Consider the following 24,510-nt stretch of genomic DNA (forward strand, 5'->3'; position numbering starts at 1 on the left):
TTGAAACTTGATATATGATAAATTTGGACCTGTGGTACAAATTCGATTCTGTTTTTAGCCGGTAAAAATAGCTGCTAAGGAGTCAAAATTGGAAAATTAGAACTTGGCAGGGTAAGTTGCCTTAAAATCTACGCATGCGTAAATATATATTTATACTACGTTAATTTTTAAAGTTTTGACATGCATATGAATTTTACTCTGATGGTAATGAATAAGGCTGGAGAGCTATATGTTTTGGTTTCGATTCTAGCTGATGGCATCCAAATCATATATTTTTAAAAAACTTTTGAAACCACTACTATATATTGGGTACATTATAATATTCAATAGAGAATTAATCCTTTTATCAGTTGCATAAATTAAAATTTAATATTTAAGCAAATTCTACTGCCAAGCAACGTTGGGTAACGTTGAACGATCTGCTAGTACACACACGCACACACACACACATATATACATATATATATATATATATATATATATATATATATACAATTTAACCCAGATATAAGAGACCCGAATAATAATTTTTTAAAAATGGATATAAGAGAGATTTTCTCTGGTCCCAAATAAGAGCCTGTATTAATGTACAGGGTAAACCGGATATAAGAAACACGGATATAAGAGAGCCGCAGGCCAATTGAAGTCTTTACATCTGGGCAGGAGCTGCTAGAAAGGACTTGTCCTGCCTTGATAGAGTTCAAAATAGACTTCGTAGCCTCGTAGGAGATGTCCTTTTCTCTTTCTTGCAACCTCTATCTCACAGAAGAGATGTTGCGAGTTTGTCTCTGATGTATCGTTATTTTCATGGAAAGTTTTCGACTGAGCTTCAATCTATGGTCCCCTCTCGCCAAACTTTCACAAGAAAAACTCGTCTAGCTGTAAACACTATCAATAATTCCCTCCACTCTTTATCTGTGCCTAAACCTAAACGTAGATTCCATGAACAAAGCTTTTTTCTTAGAACTGCACGCCTGTGGAATTGTCTTCCGTTTTCCTGCTTTCCGGCTGAGTACAATATGGTTGTCTTCAAGTCTAACGTAAATAAGTTCTTGATGAGCCGTTCTATATAAGTTATCAAATTTACCAAATTTTCATTACTAATGATTACTATATTGTCCAATTTCTACTGTACACTCTTTAACCCTTATCCTTGAGTGGCCTCTTGGCCTTGATAATGTGGTGATGCCTATGTAAAAAAAAAAAGAAAAAAAAGTCTTTTATATCTGGGTTACACTGTGTGTGTCTGTATATATAAAGTCATCCATATAAGTACTGTTTCACTGTATCACAGCTCATCAGTGCGGCTAGACAGGCAACTACCTCAAGCCAGGATCGAAACCCGACCGCCCAAATAACAGTCAAAGCTTCTAACCATTACGCTATACGGCTGCTGCTGTGCGAATGGTGAATTAATGATGTTTTGACATCGTTCAACCTAGGGGTTTAGTTCCTTGCTAATTGAGTAAAAAGTAGCTTCGTGGCGGTGTTTGAATTCTTTGACCAACAGCAATGGTCACTTCCTGCACTGATTGGAAAATTAAAACTTGACGTATACACACACACTACAGACACTAGTGTTTCATGCCTTCGACTTGCGTCAAGTTCTAATTTTCCAATCCGTGCAGGAAGTGACCATTGCTGTTGGTCTAAGAATTCAAACACCGCCACAAAGACACTTTTTACTCAATTAGCAAGGAACTAAATTCCTAGGCCAGAAAAAGACAAAGAGAGAGGGGAGAGGAGGCGGAAGAAGAAGAAGAAGAAGAAGAAGAAGAAGAAGAAGAAAACTAAAAAAAAGGTGGAGGCAGAAATGTAAAGAACGAGAAAGAGAGGTGGAGGAAAGGCAGAGGTTCATCATTTGTCATGTTCGGATCAATCAAGCCGGCGAAGAATAAAAGAAAAACACACTTAATTCCGTATCTCGTTTGATCCAATGTTTGTCAACAACAAAAGAAAATGTGAGACTTGCCTGTTTCTGGTCGAGATAATTTGCTGCATGTTCTTCAATGTCTTCAAAACCAGCATTGTACGTGTCCAGCAGGGCCGTGCAGTGTGAGAGAAGGGCCTTCGCTTCTCTGTCCATACGTGCAGCAGGTGGATGGACGCCCTGCGTGGAAGGAACGAAGCAGAGTCAGTCATGGAAAACAAAAATGAAAAAAATTATGAAAACGCCCGCTGACAGACACGCACTTCTTGAAAGATGTTCTATGCATTTAATGTTATGTTTTCCCCTGTGTGATAAGGGTTAAGAGATAGAGAGAGAGAGAAAGAAAAAAAGGAGAGAGAGAGAAAGAGAGAGAGAAAGAGAGAGAGAGAGAAAGGAAGAGAGAGAGAGAAAGAGAGAGAGAATGAGAGAAAGAGAAAGAAAGAGAGAGAAAGAGAAAGAGAGAGGGAGAGAGAAAGAAAGAAAGAGAGAGAAAGAAAAAGGAAGAGAGAGACAGAGAAAGAGAGAGAGAAATAGAAAGAGAGAGAAATATATATATATAGAGAGAGACAGAGACAGAAAGAGAGAGAGAGAGAGAGAGAGAGAAAGAAAAAGGAAGAGATAGAGAGAAAGAAAGAGAGAAAGAGAGAGAGAGAGAGAGAGAAATATATATATATATAGAGAGAGAGAGAAATAAATATATATATAGAGATAGAGAAAGAGAGAAAGAGAGAGAGAAAGAGAGAAAGAGAGAGAGAGAGAGAGAGAGAGAGAGAGAGGATCAGGTCGACAAACAATAGATTTACTTTCATGTCTTCACGATTGTCGAATCATTTGTTTCCAAATTTTCAAGAAATTCAATGCTTTTGCAACGTTTTACCGATGGTGATGAATGCGTCACATGATCATACCAGTGTAGTCGATTTGTACTCAGGATGACCTCTATGCTGGACAAATGTAGTGTTTTTAGTAAATCCTCTGATTTGTTGGGCTTGGTCGTTGAATCAAATCCCTGTTTCGAAATTCCACTCACTAAAATCTTTTTTTAATTTTTTCATTAGCTTCTTAATTTTCCTTTACAGGAAAACCTTCCATGAACAAAGTTTCTTTCCTACAACTTCCCACCTGTGGAACATTATTCCATTGTTCAATATCGTAGCCTTCAAGTCTAATGCAAACAAGTTCTTATGGAGCTGTCCCTTTAAATAATCAACTTCTACACAACTTATGCCATTAATGGTTATTGCACTACCACTTTACATTCATTAACCCTCATTCTCGAGTGGCCGTCAGGTCTTGATAAGTGGTATCTGCCTTGTAAAAAAATATAAACTTAAGGGCTTTTAAAATGAAATTTAAATCGAGCGAATCTTGTTTAATAATTAAGTAATACATACATATCACATTTAATGAAGATTTGAAATTAATGTGTTCGGTTTGATCAGATTTCACAGTACAGATTTTTCATTTTTTTTTTTTTTTACAAAGGAGTCACCACTTATCAAGGCCCGGAGACACTCGAGGATAAAGGTTAATGAGTGTACAGTGGTCAAAGGTAACATGTCGTAGTAATCGATAGTTGTGGAAATTTGGTAAATTGGATTGCTTAAGAGGATGGCTCATCAAGAACTTGTTTATGTTGGACTTGAAGACGACCATATTGTAGTCAGTTGGAAAGCAAGCAAATGGAACGGCGTTCCACAAGCGTACAGTTCTAAGAAAGAAGCTATGTTCTTGGAATCTATGTTTAGGCTTAGGCACAGATAAAGAGTGGGGAAAATTATTGATAGTGGTTTCAGTTAGACGAGTGTTTTTCGTGAAAGTCAGGACGGGGGGGGGCATAGATTGGAGCTCAGACGAGCACTTGCTATAAAAATAACGATAAAGTAGAGATAAGCTTGCAACCTTTCTGTGAAAAAAGAGGTTACAGGGAAGAGAAAAGGGCATCCCCTACTAGGCTACAAAGTCTATTTTGAACTCTGTCAAGGAAGGATAATGTGTTTCTAGCAGCTCCTGCTCAGATGTGGCAACAGGACTCCATCCTTGGACGTATTTGGCTTTTATACAAGTAGAGAATTGCATCATCAGTGAGATATCTACTGGAGCGGTAGAATGATCCCATCATTTTTTCAAGCAACCTTGGCAACAGACTTGATGTACGTGTTCCATCTCCTACATCAGGAGTAAAGTTTAGACCTGGAAGCTTGTCAAAACATGGAGCCTCCCCAAGACGAGAGCAATTCATTTCGATTGATGCTAGATGGGGATCAGAGTGTTTATAATGGAAAAATAGAAGCTTGGTTTTAGATGCATTAAAATTAACCAGCCACCTCTTTCCCCATTACATTATATGATCAAGATCAGAGGTGAGAGAATCAGAGAGAACTTGGTCATTTATGGCCTTTGATATGAGAAATGCATCTATAATTGCACTGTAGTTAGACGAGAGAGGACTAGTTGAATGACGCTTTCGACACAACTGTAACAAAGTGTGTATGGCAGCAGCGGCAGCCGCTGTACGACAGTCAACATATACAAATGACCGAGCCGTGTGCGAGGTGACGTCACAGCAAGGAATAAGAAAAGAATATGATTATAAAAAAAAAACGTGGCTCGAGAAGGACAGAAATAGACATGTTACACACATGGCCCGAGAGCAACAGGGAAAGACGTGTCCTAAACATGGCCAAACAAAGACAGAGTACCATATGTTCAACATGATAGAGTCTTGTTAAGCACATTGGAGTACAAGAAGATCTTTGAACAAGAGACAAGGTGTTATAATGGAAGTACCTGTAAATAAATATCTGTCTTTTTTAAACTGAAAGAAAAAAAGTCCTTGTTTTTGTTTCCTTGTGACTGTCTCCACACAATGTGTGGGTCCCAAGTGTTGACATGTAACGACTATGTTACACAACAGCTATACACTTACCGCAGATATAGAGAGGGACAGCTTACATCAATGTCTCTATTCAGTCTCGAAAGACAAAGGATACCTCCTGTAGTTGCAGTTGTGTATGTAATTGTGAAGCAAGAGTTGCACAATCTCCAACCACACCTCCTGAATCGGCACTGTTTGAGTCCAGTGGCAGAACGACTGGAAACAATGCCGAGATAAGCGGAGAGCATATACAGCACCTGGAAGTCCCAAATGGTCACACATTTAGTACTGATCAGGTTCAACCTTGCTTAACTTCGGTGATCCAGCGGTAACCGGTGTGCCAGCGTGATTAGCCGTACAACAGCTTACAATACAAGATACCGTATTTATGTGTAACGTTTGGTAAAATTTCACTTAGAATTTTAAGATTATTGGTTTTGTTTGAAAAAAAAAATTGTAAATATATTTTTTTTTATCATATCTAAACGAACAATATTGATACTGGCAGCATTCCAAAAGAAGAATGCCAAGAAAGATGGCGTCAGTTTTGTTTTTTACCTACGCATAAACTTATCCCAGATGTTTTATTCGTTAGAATATCTCTTTTACTGTTGTTGCTTTGTTCGATTTAACCCTACCCCCCCCCTCTCCCGCATCTTTGTTGCTTTCCTTTCTTTTTCTATTCTTTTCTAAAATATCATCTTCCTACAAGGAGACGGTCGTACAGATATTGGGTTTGAACTAGACGAAACCGACTTTTCGTTCGGCCTTTTCTGACTGTTTAGATAAACAACCGGCACATGCCGAAGGGTTTATCCAAGCAGGAGGCGAGAAGCGCAGATGAAAAGTTAACTTGTAAATGGATTAAATCGTAAGGTGACTGTCAAGAATTTACAACAGAAAAAAGATTTATTAACTGTTGTAACTGAACGGATCGGTGAGGGTGGGGTCATTATGTTTAACATTTCGAAAGCGTTTGACAGAGTGTTTGCCTTCTACTTAAACCTCGATGTTCTTGACATTATTAGGTGTTTTCTTTTTGATCAAATCTTGCGAGTTACTATTGATAGAGTATATTCATTTTTCCCCCTATCAATACTCCTCAGGACTCTATTCTAGGCCCAACACTGTTTCTTCTCTAGATAAATGACCTTTCAGAAAATTAAAATTTATGCTGATGACACCACCTTCTATTCTGATATTGTTTCTTGCCAATTTCTTGGGATCAGTTAAAATATAGTTGATCTAGAAGTTGATCTGGGTTCAGTTACGAATTGAGGTAAAAATAGCTTGTTTCATTTAATCCTGTTAAAAATCAACTAGGTAAGGATTAGTTTTGGGTTAGGTTAAGATTAGTTTAGGGTTAGGTTAGAAATAGTTAAAGGTGAGGTAAGGATTAGTTTAGGGTTAGGTTAGAAATAGTTTAGGGTGAGGTAAGGATTAGTTTATGATTAGGTCAGAATTAGTTTAGGGTTAGGTTAGGATTTGTTTACGGTTAGGTAAGGATTAGTTTAGGGTTAGGTTAAGATTAGTTTGGAGTTAGATTAGAATTAGTTTAGGGTGAGGTAAGGATTAGTTTAGGGTTAGGTCAGGATTTCTTTAGAGTTAGTTCAAGATTAGTTTAGGGTTAGACTAGGGTTAAGATAAAAAACAAAAAACGTTTAATTTTTGTCTGTCTGTCTTTTGTCTCATTTTAGTTGTGCAATTTTTAGATTGTCTTTTGATTAATCACAGTTTAAAACAATTTGATTCTAACAGTCTGACTTCAAATCTTACCAAACTCTTTGTTCTCAACTTCACAGTGATAGGCGAACATCAACAGGAAAATAATGGTTGTCGCACCCGAAATTGGAATCTGTGAACCAATCCCAAACTCCCAAAATATCATGATAAGCATCCCATGTCTTTGATCTTTGCAATACTCGTCTTTCATTTTCGTTAGCTGTTTATATTAAGTGGCTTCATGATTTGTTTAGACCGATTTTCAGGAAAAAAAAAAAAACTTTAGGTTGGCAATCATTCCCATCTGATTAACCTTTAATCTCGAGTGACCCGTAGTCTTGATAAATTATGATCTTAATATTAAAAAAAAACAAAAAAAAACAGCATGCCAAATGAATATAATTGAAATAACTCGTGTCCAAATTTTCAACCATATCAATGCCATTAATCGTATGATTTTGAATAATAATCAATTAATTTCTGATTTTTTTTTCTTCAGATATTATCTTGATTATTGAAGTCTAGCTCAATTAAAATAATTTGTGGCTATGTTTCGAAATTTGATTAATTGTTTCTTGGCTTCCAGCCATCTCTTTTAGAAGATGATGAAATGAATAGCAAACATGAGAAAATATTATACAGATGAGGCATTGTTAGTCAGTAAAGACAAGAGAAGGAGAAGTGGGGTGGGGTGGGGGGAGAAATGTAACAAAAAATTACAAAAAATATCAAAAGAAGACAAGCATTAATTGCATGTTTGAATGTGTCTTTTCTTTCTAGAAATGCCAATTAAAGTAATTAATTATATACAGAAATATGAAGGCTAAAATTTATTTCTATTCAAGTATTAACATTAGAACCAAGGTTTCTGTTTTCAAAGCGAATTGTAACATAGTCACGTCAGCATTTGGGGGCATGGCGTGAGCATGACGTCATGGACTCAAATGCATATATGACGATTGAGCAAGAAAGGAGAAAGACAAAGAGAAGAAAAAGAAAATCAGGCAGGATGATTGGCAAGTTATGCTTGGTGAGCAGCGCAAGTCTTTTCTCTCCTAATAACAATTTTGAGTCGAACTTTGTGGAAATTGTCATCGTGCCAGATAGATTTATGGCATAAGTATGCATGTGCTGTAAATTGACAGCCAGCTGTGTTGGGTACGTGACATCAACAAAATAAATGCTTTTTTCTTGACCAAGAAAAGTTTGTGTTCAAGTCTCATTTCCTTTACGACTGTCTCTACATACAACGTTTTGGGTCCGTTAGAGAGAACAACAACATTACAGAACGTTGACCACCACGATCTTCTATCTCAGATTTGCAAAACTTATGAACTGACTTATACACGTTTTTAAAACACATTAGTTGTATTTTTTTAATTAATTATATTAAAGTATATTTTATTCTGTTTACAGTTTGTAACTCTTTCACTTTTACAATTAAGTATGATTTTTTGAAATCTTTAAACATTAACATTTCTAATTTCTTACTGCTAACTACATAGATTGCCTAAATATCATCCCCTATCCTTAAATCCCTCAAAACAGTTTGATAATGATGTATATACACTTTTATAAATAATTGTATTTTTGTGATTATAATATTTTTTAACCTAATGCAATTTCCCTTATATAATATTTTTTTTATTATTCAGATTTGTGATGGTATATATTTAGGTTTGATAAGTTATGCTTCAAAACAGTTATTTTATAGATGGCAATCACCCCTTATTTTGCAGTTACATTTTTTTCGATTTTTACCTTTCCTAATTATATCTGTATTATTACTATGGCTGTGTATTTTACTTATCATAAATATATTAGACTAGGAAAATATCTGTCTCAGAATGGATAAATTAATTCTTCGAACGGATCAGTTTCCACCACTTTTATGTCCCTTTAGGAAGATTGCAATCAAGATATAATGCGATTAAACCTCATGTCTAGAATTTTTGCTTTAATACTGATCGAAATCCATTACATAATTTTCAGTATGGAAACTGTATAAGGCTTAAGCTTAAGGGATATTCAGAAGAAATTTATATTCAGGGAATTTTTCTTTTATTGGTGTTAAATGCATTTGATACAAATTTAATGTAAATCTGAAATAATTGAATTTTCAAATGGGAGGTTATGCCTATATTATAACCCTCCAATTATTTAAAATAATAATAAAATGAATATGTGGAAAATGTATTAATTGATGCGTAATACGATTACAAAACTTTCACGAAAATCTGAAATATCTAAATTTTCATGATGGGCTTTCAGTCTCTTTAAACCTTTTTAAAATAAAGTTAAACTAGATATAGCCCACATTACCCTCACTTATGTCTAGTAGCTGTGTTCTAAAATTAATAATGATCGGTTGATGATATTAGGAGTGAATGCTGTATGTAGAAATATATAAACATACTTAACTGTATATATGAATAAAGATTTATGTGATTTTTTTAGTTGAAATATTTTAGGTTGCTACACATTCATGAACATGTTTCGATCAGCCAGTTACAAGTAACTAGAGAACGCTTCAAGCATTATTGCTTATATAACAGTTTACTTGTAACTGGCTGACCGAAACATGCTCATCAATGTATAGAACATATTAATGCATATGATAAAAAATAAAAGTATATCTTACCCTACTTCGGTATTGGGCACTCTTGTATTAACCTCGTTAAAACTTCATTGGTTACTTTAGCTCTGGAAAATATTAACCTGGAATTATATATATATATATATGCATATATATATATATATATATATATATATATATATATATATATATATATATACCGATTTCTTTTATTGCAATAATTTCAGCCGCCCACTCTCTCTATATATGTATATATATATCCTTATCTATCTCTCTTTTTATCTTTCTTTTATTGCTATAACATCAGTCTCTCTTTCTCTTTCTCTCTCTCTCTCTCTCTCTCTCTCTCTCTATGTACCTATCTATCTATCAATCAATCTATCTCTGTTTCTTCTATTTTAATATCAGCTTCTCTCTCTTCCTCTCTCTCACTCTCTCCACACACACACACACACACACACACACACACACACACACACACACACACACACACACACATATATATATATATCTTCTATTGCAACAACATCAGTCTGCCCCTCCCTATCTATCTATCTATCTATCGCTATAAAATCAGCCTCCCCATCTATGTATGTATGTATGTATCTATCTATCTATCTATCTATCTATCTATCTTTCTTTCTTTCTTTCTTTCTAATATTGCAATAACATCAGTCCCTCTCTCTCCCTCTCTCTTTGTTTCCTCTATTGCAATAACATCAAACTCTCTTTCGCTTTCTCCTTCGCGCGCTCTCTCTCTCCCCTTTCCTCTCTTAATCTCTGGACACTGACATTGAATTTCTAAAGAACCTTTGAGATATTCAACGAAGCAACGCTGCTATTCATACACCATTCAGTTGACACGAAGACATGAATGCCTTTAAATAAAAGCATTTCCCCAGCGGCATTTTTCTACATGAAACAATTAAAACATAATCCTTCTTCGGTCAGCATGTTCCCTATCTCTCATAGGAAAAGAACCGGGACCTATTTCATGCACAATTCAAAGCTTAACAGCATCGTTTCACGAGAATTGATTTGTCCACAAATGCAGCCAATGTGATTGGAAATGTTTCAGAAACTCAAGAATTGTTTATTACATAGTATTAGCTCTCTCCCTCTCTTTTTTTTTCTCTCTCTCTCTCTCTCTCTTTCTGTGAAATCTCTCGTTTTGTTATGATGATAAAAGAAACAATGGACAATCCTGGTCACGGCACCAAATAAATTGACAACGTGTCATTTTATCTTTCAATTTATCTTTGTTAGCCTGGAATTGAGCTATCGTTAAACTGTAGAAAAATATTTTCGAAATACAATCCGAAAGAAATAATATAAATAACAAAAACACTATGCCCCAACCTACATTGCAATTTGCAAAATTTTTTAAATTTTATCTTAGATGATTTCATTTTTCCAAATTTCAGAAGAATGAGAGTCGCAACAAATATATTAGGGTTGGATTAGAATTAGTTTAGGGCGAGGTAATATATATGTACAGGGTGCCCTAATAAAATGTATACACTCTTTACATTATCTCAACTTCCTACATGAATACGCTATGCCAAGAGATGCTTAGGAATAAAAAAAATGGCACTTCCAGCAGGATGGAGCGCTTCCCCATGATCATCATTACGTAAGAGCATATCTTGATAGTCACCTGCGAAACAGATCGTTAGGACGAAGAGGAAGTATTGAGTACTGTCTACGCTTACTGGATTTGACACCCAACCCATGGATTTTTCTCTTTTTTTGGGGTCGGGAGGGGAGCATTTTAAACACAGGGTTCATACCACAAAATGAGCGACAATGAATGAGTTGAAAGCAACTATTGAAAGAAGATGTGTCAACATACCAATTGAATTGATTATGAACGTTTTCGATTAATTCAGTGAACGTTGTCAGCTGTTCATGAACCACAATGGTCAATAATTTTAACACTTTCGATAATTAGCTGATTTCTAGATTTGTGCACAGTATTTTGATGTATAAAACCTTTCTTTCTTATAATAAATGTTGGTTTTATTGTGAGATGGACAGTGTATACATTTTATTGGGACACCCGATATATATATATGCCTGACTGGCGTAAAGAACATTTAAAATTAAAATGTTTAAATTCAACGTTATTTCATGCGATTAATGGTAGCCGAATGGATACGGTCTTTGCTATTCGAGCCAGAGATTGCTCATGTTGCCGAGTTCGAATCTGTCAACTGGTGTTAACCGTGACACCCTCCACTGAAGATTCCCAAAAGGATGAAACACTAGTGTTTGTAGGTATTTAATTATTATAGTAAAAAAATAATTATATATATATATATATATATATATATATATATATATATATATATATATATATATATATATATATATACTAGCAGGACCCATTAACCGCCATGCCCAGTGGAAGCCTGCCCTCCTCGCAAAAAAGTGGAATACGGTTGTTATTGTTGGTGGCCCTGCCGTCCCTGAACAATAGCGGACAATGGCAGCCGTGGGCAAAATGTAATAATCTGGCTTTCACTAGCGATTAGTGTGATTTAGGGTGATAACCTGTAGGCACTGTTTGAATTAAAAAAAAAAAACAATTACGGGAATGTGTAAATCAGTATGAATTAATAAAATTACAAAAAATGGTTCATTAGAATAATAATGGAAAGTAAAAACAGAAGTTTTAGAAGTTAGGGATTCTCACTGTATGTGAACTGTTTAAAGTGATCGAAATCAGTGGTAGCAGTCCTAGCTGTTTCCGCTTGTTGTTCAAGTCTTCCTCTTCTTTTCAAATCTTCCACGAATAGTATCAAATTAAATTCCCATTTTATGTCGTCTTTTTTTTAATGTGTAAAACAAAACAATTTCGACTTTTTTCACTTCACTTCTTTGAGTATTGTCATGTTAAGAACGGCGTTTGGAATATACATCCGAAACTCCCCATGTTAAGAACGGTTTTCAGAAAAGACACCACTAACCTCCAGATCTTAAGAACGACATTCAGAATAGACCCCCCCCTAACATCCGCAATGTAAAGAACGGGTTTAAGAGTAGACAACCTCCTTTTGGGGGTGAAGAAAAAAGTCATCCCCCTAAATTTAAACGTGGTAATCGTTGTCAGCATAACCACCCACAAATGCTAAAAAAATTGGGGGTTGCAGTGTCGGTAAGGGAAAAGTAGATTTGTTTACCGCGCGTGCATAGAAACCTGGCAGCCAGTGAATTACAGTGCATACTACAGGTCTTTGTATCTTTATAAGTACTTGTTTCTGCAAAATCTAAATGAGATTTTCTTAATCAGCATAGTCGAAAACCTTCAAAAAGTATCATTCTAAATAAAATTGTGGAGGTAGACCTAATATACAAATTTACCCCTTCCCTCAAAAAAAAAAGTTAATGTGTGCGTAAACTCGAGAATAAGCCCGGAATCTATTACGATCGTCGCCGATTTAAAATAAATGTTTCGACAATATAGTCTGGATTCGTACTTATTATATTGTTTGAATTTAATGTGTTTTTTTTAACATATGTGAAATATTCACATTTTAAAACTTCTAAACTATTTTCTTTTACACATTCACTGTTTGAAACTGCTAAAAAATGTGACACATTCATTGTTCTCTTAAACAATAAAAAATCAATTGATAAGAAAATTTTTTATATATTTTTATTATAAAGCGGTTGAAAAGAAAGAAACATAAAATATACTTAACAAAAAATTTGTTTAACAGTTTTAAAAATGTGAACATTTTGCATTTGTTGAAAAACATTAAATTCAATAAAGAATAAGGACTTTGAAAATTGTTTCTGGAGTATTCTGCCGAATAATAAATTCGATTGTAAATTTTAATTTACAGCTTTAAATTCTTTTATTTTCACGTATCTATCTATCTATCTATCTATCTATCTATCTATCTATCTATCTATCTTATTTGTTTTTGCTTTGTGATACTTTTGGAATGAATACTATTATATGTACGAAAGTGCATTTCTACCTAAATGCGAGTTGGGAATAGTTTTCCCTTTGACCAATTTTGGTAGCCCCAAATGTGGAGCGGCATATGCATTATTTTTAAAATATGATTATCTACTGACACGTGTTTCGTCGTCTACGACTCATCAGAGTGGCTGAATCTAGCCCCTCTGATGAGTCGTAGACGACAAAACACATGTCAGTGGATACTCATATTTTAATATATATATGTATGTATATATATATATATATATATATATATATATATATATATATATATATATATAACTACTTAATTTTATCACATAAATTAATATATGAAAATATAATTGTATGCGTAAATTTTCAATATTTACTTCAACAGTGCTCAGTAGATAGAGCTACGTAGTCAGTTATAAAAATATATATCGCAATTAAGCTACACAGAAAATTCTGGGTTTCATTCTCATGAGAACTCGTCAGGCATAAGCTTATGCTTGAAGAATTTTTATGAGAATGAAAAAAAAATAATATATATATATATATACGCTGTCAATCCCTTTAAGAAACTCGTTTCTTATCGTTGAGCACTTTCAGTTGAATTCAGTCGGTCAATTTAGCTCTTATGCATAGATCACCGTATAACGATTAGATCACTCTGTCTGACGTAAAAAAATTTTTTTAAATAAAAATGTTTAAATTCAACGTTATTTCATGCAGTTAATGGTAGGCGAACGGATACGGTTTTTATTAATCAAGCTAGAGGTGGCTTGTGTTGCCGGGTTCGAATCTATCGACTGGTGTTAATCGTGAGACGCTGCACTGAATATTCCCGAAAGGATGAAACACTAGTGTTTGTAGGTATTTAATTATTATAGTAAATAATTATATATATATATATATATATATATATATATATATATATATATATATATATATATATATATATATATATATGTGTGTGTAAATAGATAAACGATAAAACCCAAACAGTATATTGTCTATGCCATCATAGCATAATGGATTAAGGCGCTGGACTGAAATACATAAGGTCCGGGGTTCGAATTCTAACACCAGCCAAGCTATGCTGAAAAGGGGTAGGACCCTGAAACATGCGTGTACGTAGATTACTACTTTTAAAAGAAAGAAATAAAAAATACGTCCCAATAAAAAATGAGCGACTTTCTAAGAAAACACCGGATCTCCAAGGTGGAGACGTTAACCTTAATATCGCTTAAAAAATCAACAACAAAAACTACGTATGTATATATATATATATATATATATACATAGTAAGTTTTATAAGAATATATAAGGCAATTAAGCTATACAGAATATTCCGCGTTTCATTCTCATGAGAATTCGTTAGGCATTAGCTTATGCCTAACGAATTTTCACGAGAATGAAATGCGGAATATTCTGTACAGCTTAATTGCCATATATATATGTATATATATATATATATATATATATATATATATATATATATATAAAAGTTGGAATCATATTAATTCGTCACATTTACAGATTAACCTAATTGCTACATTAACCTTTTCTTACAATACGGAGTTAATAATCTATTTATTGCTGACATAATTATTCTTCAAATGTTAATACTTATCGTATGAAAGAACGAGGAATTCAAGTTTAGCACAGCTTGCGTCAAAGAATTTGCAGAATGCCAAACCTAATGAATGGTACACATAGATGGCGATTCCAAATGGGAACTCTTTTTTATACTATATCATATATACACTCCTCTCCCTCACTAACTACTCACTCACTAGGCATATATATATATATATATATATATATATATATATATATATATATATATATATATATGGGTTGTTTTTATATATCCGTGTTAGAAACGTTTACTGAAATTTAAAAATAAAATACGTATTGAATAGACACGTGTTTATATATATATATATATATATATATATATATATATAAAGAGAGAGAGAGAGAGAGAGAGAGAGAGAGAGAGAGAGAGAGAGAGGGGTGGATTCAGCCACTCTGATGATCCATAGACGACGAAACACGTGTCAGTGGATAATTATATTTTAAAAACAATACGTATATCGCTCCTTGCTTGGGGGTACCAAATTGGTAAACGGGAAAATTATTCCCAACTCGCATTTAGGTAAAAATTCACTTTCGTATAAATAATTTAATTTCATTCAAAACGTATCACAAAGCAAAAACAAATAAATAACATCTCTCTCTCTTTTTCTCTCTTTCTCTCTCTCTCTCTTTCTCCCTATATATATATATATATATATATATATATATATATATATATATATATATAACCTTGCCCAGCCATATATAATTTATTTCATTCAAATTTCGAATTCATTATTACAGAGCCAATCTGCTATTGAATATTATATTGTACCTAATATGTAGTATTGATTTCAAAAAATTAATATAAAAATAACTTGACTGCCATCAGCTAGAATTGAAACCAAAACATTCAGTGTTCTAGCTGCGTTCCTTACAGTTTGAGCTATTGACAGATAGATTAGAAAGATTTAAAATTAAATGACTTCAGCTATGAATGAATTTGCACATGCACAAAAGTAATATAAATATCCCAGCAATTTTAAATGAACATTTTGCATTTCAATTTGCCAACATATTTCTGTATGTGTTAGTCATCCATCCAAACAAAGATTTTATTCGTTATAAACTGTTCTTAATGCATCGTTACTATTTTGTGTTAATTCCAGTGTTATCTGACCAGTAGTTTAAGAGTTTATCGGTTAAATATTTACAGACACACACATACATACAGCTACTGATTTTTTTTTTTTTTTAGAGATTATGAACGGGTGAGGGTTATTCGTCTTCAAGAATGATATTTGTTATCAGAACAGTAGCAAAAACTCACTATGAAGTGAACGACCAACAGAAGATATTTTTGTCTTGAAGAAACAGCTCACCTTGTAGACTTGTATATAATTAAGTTTATCGGCTGTTTTCACTTGTTGCTTATTTCATTCTGGTTTCCAGATAATGTCGGATCATCAGGAGAGAATATGCATTGTTGACCTGACATTATCTGGAAAAAAAGACAACATTAAGATGAACAGAGAATGCCTTTTATTGTGGTGTGTGGAATAGGAATTTTTATTTTTTATGGAATTTTCTCCAGACACTGCGTGAGCTAAAAAAAAAAAAATAAATAAAAAAAAAAAAAAAAAACTATAAAAAAACATAATTTTAAGTTCAAAAACTAGCCGTAGACTTGCATATAATTAAGTTTATCGGCTGTTTTCACTTGTGGAGTATTTCATTTATTTATATAGATATTATACAGCCAGTTCAGTGTTATTATTTGATATTGTCTGTTGATTTCTTTTTAAGTGACCAATGAAAAGAAAATCATAGTGCCAGTATCACTTTTACTTTCATTGTAAATTTCTTTGTAGGATTTATTATGAAATTTGAGAAAAGCAATCTACAACAGTATTTCTCAACCTTTGATGACCCGTGGCCCCCTTACTGAGTATCTGATACTCATGACCCCTGCACTTGAATAACAAAAATGAATGCAGACTTTGTTGCGTGTTGTTTATTTAGCTCTTATTTCATTCAGGTGTTACCCTTATCGGAAAATTTAATGAATCTTGTCATAGGGCTTAGAACGGATTAGACGATTAGAACGAATAACAGAAGATATTGTTCGTATTATTTCGATTCATCGCACTACTGTTCTCATCTTGAGTATTACTTTCACAAGATTTCGGTCGATGTGACCTCCGACCTTCTTCGGGTGTATATTGTCGAACTCGGGAAACGTTGTGAAAATCACACTCAAGATGAGAACAGTAGTCTGATGAATCCAAATTATACAAATAACCAATCTTCATCGCAAAAAATTCAGAAACGTCAGAAGATGTTGTTGCTTTGAAGAAACAGCTCACCTTGTAGACTTGTATATGATTAAGTTTATCGGCTGTTTTCACTTGTTGCTTATTTCATTCTGGTTTCCAGATAATGTCGGATCATCAGGAGAGAATATGCATTGTTGACCTGACATTATCTGGAAAAAAAGACAACATTAAAGATGAACAGACAATGCCTTTTATTGTGGTGTGTGGAATAGGAATTTTTATTTTTTATGGGATTTTCTCCGGACACAGCATGAAGCCACTTGATGTAAGGAGCTAAGAAAATATATATAAAAAAAAACATTATTTCAAGTTCAAAAACTATCCGAGTGCTAGATGGATAAATTCAGACAACAGCAATTCTTCCCCCTTTGTCGGACAGAAACATTATTCATAGAAAGTGAAGACTGATACGAGGGGTGTTCAATAAGTAATGCACCTGATCCACTTCCGGTTGTCTGAACTAATTAGGGTTTCTGAGTTACAGGTTTGATTTACAGGTAGTGCAGAATCATTCATGTAATTTATTATGTCAGTTGTTTTAATTCATTCCGTCCTTAACTCATCAGAAGGAAATGAACTTATCAACTTTAAAGGAAAATAAAGGGATATGGGCATAATTACAAAATCTGAAAGTTGGATGAGAATTTGCAGTTATTTTGATGTAAGGAATTAAATAAAAAACAAAAACGTAATAAAACAGTATTTCAAGTTCAAAAACCCACGATAAGTGTTAGATAGACAGACTTAAGCCTAGAAAACAGCAATTCTTCCCCCTTTGTCAGAAACATCGTTCATGGAATGTGAGGACTAAAGGACAAAATAAGGGAAGCGAGAGTTACAAGCTGCTGGAAGTAAAACCCATGGACCGTATTCTAGTCTACTGAAATTCCAAACTGTTAAGAGCCCCTATTTACTTGCCTCCCCACGAGGGCAGAGTGAGACACAAGGTCAGACTGGGACAAAAATAATGTCTAGAAAGATGTCTCCTTCTCTGACCGAGGACAGAACAGATGAAGGGTAGCATCAGAACAGATACTACATTTTACTCCTAGCTAAATGGTAAAAAAAAAAAATTGGACGAAACTAATGCATTATGATTTTATGTTTCTATTACATGTAGAATAAATTTAAAGGATAACTTAAAAGCTAAGTGGCCGACTATAGTCAAGGGCGACCCAAAGCCTTCTTTTTTATTTGCTGCTACACCGAGATGTATGGGCGCCACTTGCTCTTGATATGCTGCTTATAAGGCTGACTGTTTAGCAAGGGGCATGGAAGTCTTCAATTAGATATGACCTAGGATTGAACCCTGATCTCCCAGGCCATTAGCGACACTCTCACCATTATGCCAAATGGGCGGGCTAAGTTGATTTTATCGCAATTTTGAGTAAAAAATTTGCAGCAGACTTTGGTGTTAAAAACAATCATCATCATCATCATCATCATCATTTATGAATCCGAAAATTCTATTGTTAGTATTGGTTCCCCTGATATTTTTCCTAGTCAGAATTGTTTCTAAAAAGACACTGCATACTTACACGAGAGACCACGTGAAGGTTGCCAACATCCTAAGTAAAATTGATTTTTGTGGAACAAACTGGATTTGAACTTGGAACACCTAGGTCGTCAGTCCATGTCTTTAACCACTTTCCTTGGTGTGAGAAAATTATGTTGCAACAAATTTCATGTTTCGATAGTTATTCTTTTTTTTTTTTAATGAGAAACTGCTGCTAAAACTTTCAAACAGATTCGTGAGGTCCATCCATTCATAGCCTTCAGCCCCTGGGGTGGGGCATAGGCCATCTACAACTTTTGTAGATGCTTTTGTAGCGAGAAGTTCTTTTTACAGGATGAGGGTGCTGGCCTCACGCCCAACCTTCCCAGAAGGTACATACAGCGCCTGGCCTTCTCAAATCGTCACCCATCTGGTACTGGCCAGGCTCAACGTTACTTAACTTTGGTGATCTGGCGAGAACCGGTGTATCAACGTGATTGTGCCATACTGATTCATGAGGTGTATGGTGACAATGCTATAGGACAATAAACTGTTCGAAAGTGGTTTGCAAAATTTAAAACGAAAAACATCACTCATGAAGATGTGTGAAATCTTTGCAGTGGAAAACCCTCAAAATTTGATATTGATATTTTGAAGATAAAAATTGAAAAAAAATCCAAATATCACAACTAGAACACTTGCATAAGAGTTGGAAGTTTCAAAAAGTACAGTTCATGACCATTTTCATTGGATAAATATTGCTAAGAAAGGAGAAATCTTATTATTTCTATCCTCTCTGTGTGCCTAAAAACGCTTGGAACTTTCTGGACAACCTAATTATTGAAAGGAAAACTTTGTTAATTGTCAAGAGTGAAATGTCCCCCAATATTTCTGTTCGTTGTGTCTACCTTATTAATTTTAATAAGATAGTTAACTAATTAGTTAAAAGAATACTACTTTCTTTCTGTCTCACACTCTCCCCCTCTCTCTATTTTTCTCTCTTTCTGTATCTCTCTTTCTTTTTCTCTTTCTTTTTTTCTCTCTCTTTATCTCTCTCCTATCTTTTTCTCTCTCGCTCTCACTCTCACTCTGTATCTCTCTGTTTCTCTCTTTCTCCTCTTCTCTCTCTCTCTCTTTCTCTCTCTCTCTCTCTCTCTCTCTCTCTCTCTCTCGTGTTTAAATTATTTATCTCCTGAATAAACCTTAATACTAAATTTCCAAGAAAGGTCTTAGTCTTCAAAAAAAAAAAAAAAAAAAAAAAAAAGAAAGAAAGAAAGAAAGTTGGATTCATCTATAAGGAATAATAAAAAAATACACACGTATAAAGAATTTTAAGACGAATATAAAGAAATTTAAAACGTTACACAATATTATTAATACTGGCGGACATTTATAACTTCAAAGAGAAACAGTCAGAATAATAATAAGTCAAGATATGAAACTGTTCAGTCATTTGTGAGATGCTTTGAATATGGTCTGGTCTAAATTGCCTAGAGGGCATGATTAAGTCCAAATAAAATGGGCTCGGACTTGCAACAGTTATCAGGACAATGTTTACAAATGGCTTGCTCTCAGACTTAATGAACTGAATAAGCAGGAAATGTTGGACCGAAATAAGCCATATTAGTGCACGTTCCGACACAGGCGGACAAAATCATTAATATATGATCCGAGACTGTCGCCATTTTTTCCCCCACAACGCGATTACAGATCATACAGAAAATAGAAACAGTTATCTCAACAAATCCGACTTGTCTCTATAACGAAACTCAGGACTTGGTGTATTTTTTTGTTTGTTTATGATTAGGTCACCATCTATCAAGATCAAAAGCCAATCGAGGATAAGGGTTTATGAGATGGAAAGATTGTCAGTCGAGAGATGAGGGACACTATGGGAGTACTAGCATTGATTTGTGGTAGGAATTGATTAGTACTGCCACTACTTATCAGGGCCAAGTATCACTCGAGGATAGAGGTTATGAGACGGAAATGATTGCCAGTCAAGAGACGAGGAACACTATGTGTTATATAATGTAGTCCTGGTTACGCCGGCGTGTTGGAAATTGGAGTTGCTGGCAGGTTAGTTAATGCTAAGAACGGTTCAAGAGGTTAAGTTGACGTATGCCAAACGGGTAGCTAAGGTCAGCGATGATAACCGAAGGTGAATGAGTTCGTGTGAAAGAAAAAACGATGCATGAAGAAGGAAGAAAGAAGGGAGATCTTTTTGGGGTCGCATGAAAAAAAGCAGTCGGTTTTCTGAGTTCGGACGAAGCGGATGTTTTTTTGTTAGACGCGAAGATGCGCCGAAGAAAAAGAAAACGCAAGAAAGTCTAAGTGGTCGAAAATGCGATGCTTCCCCCTTCTCCCTTCGTAACTCGTTAGACGAAATAAAGAAGCCAGGCTAGAATTCGGTGTTGTGTTTTTTTTTTTTTTTTTTTTTTTTTTTGTAAGATGTTCTTTCAGCATCTTCCAGAAAGGACCAGGAAAGCATCTTCCAGAAAGGACCAAGAACAGAAGCAGGAAAAGAAAAGGTATGCCGACTTTATTGAAATGCATATACACACCCACACTAGTAGGGGGACGACCCCATGTATAGACATACATAGATAGACGATCACAGCGCACACAAGCATAGACACTAAATAAGAGAGTGTCAACCTTGGTTGAAGTGAGTGTCCCTAATGATGGAGGTCTGAACAGAGCTGAAAGGGAGAAACAGACCAAATATCAAGGTCTCATGTATGATATGAAAAGAATCTGGAATCTTAGGGAGATATCAATCATACCAGTTATCATAGGTGCCACAGGGCTTATGAAGAAGAACCTGAAGTCCTACCTTACTAATATTCCTGGTGAACCAAGTGTAAAGGAGATCCATACAATTGCACTTAAGGGAACACCGAGGATACTAAAAAGAGCTCTCGGCTGGTTTTAATAAAAAAAAGCAGGGCAATGTTGGCAGCTGGTTTGGCTGCCTCATACCCAGCGTTACAATCTACAAAGAAAGAAACTGAAAAAAAAATTAATAAAATACGAGACTCACGTTACAAATACAGACATCACAATCTTCAAAGAAAGAAAATGAACAAAAATAAATAAACAAATAAATAAACTCACGTTACAAATACAGACATTACAATGTTCAAAGAAACTAAAAAGAAAAACTCACGTTACAAATAGAGATAAGTAATAAAAAGCATCATCACCAGACAGAAAACCTTCCCTTTTGGAACATTTGATAATTACTTTGTCGTTTCCTGCATTTGTCACAAGGTATATGCTCCCGTCATAATTATTTCTTGGCAAACACAGCCTATATATCCAACAGAAGTTATTTTTTAAAACCGTCCAACACATACCAGGACGTTAAACTGATGATGATGATGATGATGTGTGGCTCATTTGGCTTGATAAGTGATGACTTGTTTGTAAAAATTTCCGATTCCAATACAATCACTGATTCTGTTCTAAATTCCCGATTCCAATACAATCACTGATTTCGTCCTAAATTCTGTTCTAAATTTCCGAGTCTAATACAATCACTGATTTCATTCAAATTTCTGTACTAAATTCCCGATTCCAATACAATCACTGATTTCGTTCAAAATTCTGTTCTAAATTTCCGATTCCAATACAATCACTGATTCTGTGCTAAATTCCCGATTCCAATACAATCACTGATTTCGTCCTAAATTCTGTTCTAAATTTCCGAGTCTAATACAATCACTGATTTCGTTCAAATTTCTGTACTAAATTCCCGATTCCAATACAATCACTGATTTCGTTCAAAATTCTGTTCTAAATTTCCGAGTCTAATACAATCACTGATTTCGTTCAAATTACTGTGCTAAATTCCCGATTCCAATACAATCACTGATTTCGTTCAAAATTCTGTTCTAAATTTCCGATTCCAATACGATCATAGATTTCGTTCAAATTTCTGTGCTAAATTCCCGATTCCAATACAATCACTGATTTCGTTCAAAATTCTGTTCTAAATTTCCGATTCCAATACGATCATAAATTTCGTTCAAATTTCTGTGCTAAATTCCCGATTCCAATACAATCACTGATTTCGTTCAAAATTCTGTTCTAAATTTCCGATTCCAATACGATCATAGATTTCGTTCAAATTTCTGTGCTAAATTCCCGATTCCAATACAATCACTGATTTCGTTCAAAATTCTGTTCTAAATTTCCGATTCCAATACGATCATAGATTTCGTTCAAATTTCTGTGCTAAATTCCCGATTCCAATACAATCACTGATTTCGTTCAAAATTCTGTTCTAAATTTCCGAGTCTAATACAATCACTGATTTCGTTCAAATTTCTGTGCTAAATTCCCGATTCCAATACAATCACTGATTTCGTTCAAAATTCTGTTCTAAATTTCCGAGTCTAATACAATCACTGATTTCGTTCAAATTTCTGTTCTAAATTCCCGATTCCAATACAATCACTGATTTCGTTCAAAATTCTGTTCTAAATTTCCGATTCCAATACAATCATTGATTTCGCTCAAATTTCTGTTCTAAATTCCCGATTCCAATACAATCACTGATTTCGTTTAAAATTCTGTTCTAAATTTCCGATTCCAATACAATCATTGATTTCGTTCAAAATTCTGTTCTAAATTCCCGATTCTAATACAATCACTGATTTCGTTCTAAATTCTGTTCTAAATTCCCGATTCCAATGCGATCATAGATTTCGTTCAAAATTCTATTCTAAATTCCCGATTCCATAATTATTTCTTGGAAAACGCAGCCTATATATCCAACAGAAGTCATTTTTTAAAACCAATACATGCCAGGACGTTAAACTGATGATGATGATGATGATGATGTGTGGCTCATTAGGCTTGATAAGTTGTATGGTTGTATTCTTTCAATATAGGAAAGAGTGCTTTGTGCGCAGCATCTCCTAAGATGTGGCAGCAGTACTCCATTTTAGGATTAATCTAACTCTTATATAGGTAGCAGTAATGGGACCAGCGCAATATTTGCCTGAACTCTAATACAATTATTATTCTGTTCGGAATTCCCGATTCCAATAAAATCACTGATTCTCTTCTAAATTCCCGATTCCAATACAATCACTGATTCTGTTCTAAATTCCCGATTCCAATACAATCACTGATTCTCTTCTAAATTCCCGATTCCAATACAATCACTGATTCTCTTCTAAATTCCCGATTCCAATAAAATCACTGATTCTCTTCTAAATTCCAGATTCCAATACAATCACGGATTCTGTTCTAAATTCCCGATTCCAATACAATCACTGATTCTCTTCTAAATTCCCGATTCCAATACAATCACTGATTCTCTTCTAAATTCCCGATTCCAATACAATCACTGATTCTGTTCTAAATTCCCGATTCCAATACAATCACTGATTCTCTTCTAAATTCCCGATTCCAATACAATCACTGATACTGTTCTAATTTCCCGATTGCAATACAATCACTGATTCTGTTCTAAATTCCCGATTCCAATACAATCACTGATTCTGTTCTAAATTCCCGATTCCAATACAATCACTGATTCTGTTCTAAATTCCCGATTCCAATACAATCACTTATTCTGTTCTAAATTCCCGATTCAAATACAATCACTGATTCTGTTCTAAATTCCGATTCCAATACAATCACTTATTCTGTTCTAAATTCCCGATTCCAATACAATCACTGATTCTCTTCTAAATTCCAGATTCCAATACAATCACTGATTCTGTTCTAAATTCCCGATTCCAATACAATCACTGATTCTGTTCTAAATTCCCGATTCCAATACAATCACTGATTCTCTTCTAAATTCCCGATTCCAATACAATCACTTATACTGTTCTAAATTCCCGATTGCAATACAATCACTGATTCTCTTCTAAATTCCCAATTCCAATACAATCACTGATTCTGTTCTTAATTCCCGATTCCAATACAATCACTGATTCTCTTCTAAATTCCCAATTCCAATACAATCACTGATTCTCTTCTAAATTCCCGATTCCAATACAATCACTGATTCTGTTCTAAAT

At 34.5% G+C, this 24,510-nt stretch overlaps 1 protein-coding gene across 6 annotated transcripts in view; it reads right to left on the reverse strand.

Moving 5' to 3' along the window:
* The window catches only part of LOC145246074 (cilia- and flagella-associated protein 99-like), a 697,934-nt gene that overhangs the window by 379,677 nt on the left and 293,747 nt on the right, over nt 1-24,510 (reverse strand). For 3 of the 6 annotated variants that reach the window (XM_080107923.1, XM_080107924.1, XM_080107926.1), the window contains one exon: nt 1,973-2,110. The exons of 1 other annotated variant lie outside the window; for it this stretch is intronic. In XM_080107923.1, the coding sequence (XP_079964049.1) occupies nt 1,973-2,110 (138 nt within the window). Of the gene's footprint in view, nt 1-1,972; nt 2,111-9,171; nt 9,234-16,020; nt 16,139-24,510 lie in introns of those variants that run through there. 2 more of the 6 variants (XM_080107927.1, XM_080107925.1) reach the window with 2 other exon arrangements.

Source organism: Euprymna scolopes, chromosome 23, assembly GCF_053919585.1.
Source record: "Euprymna scolopes isolate OS-2025 chromosome 23, ASM5391958v1, whole genome shotgun sequence".
In the NCBI taxonomy this organism is placed as follows: domain Eukaryota; kingdom Metazoa; phylum Mollusca; class Cephalopoda; order Sepiida; family Sepiolidae; genus Euprymna; species Euprymna scolopes.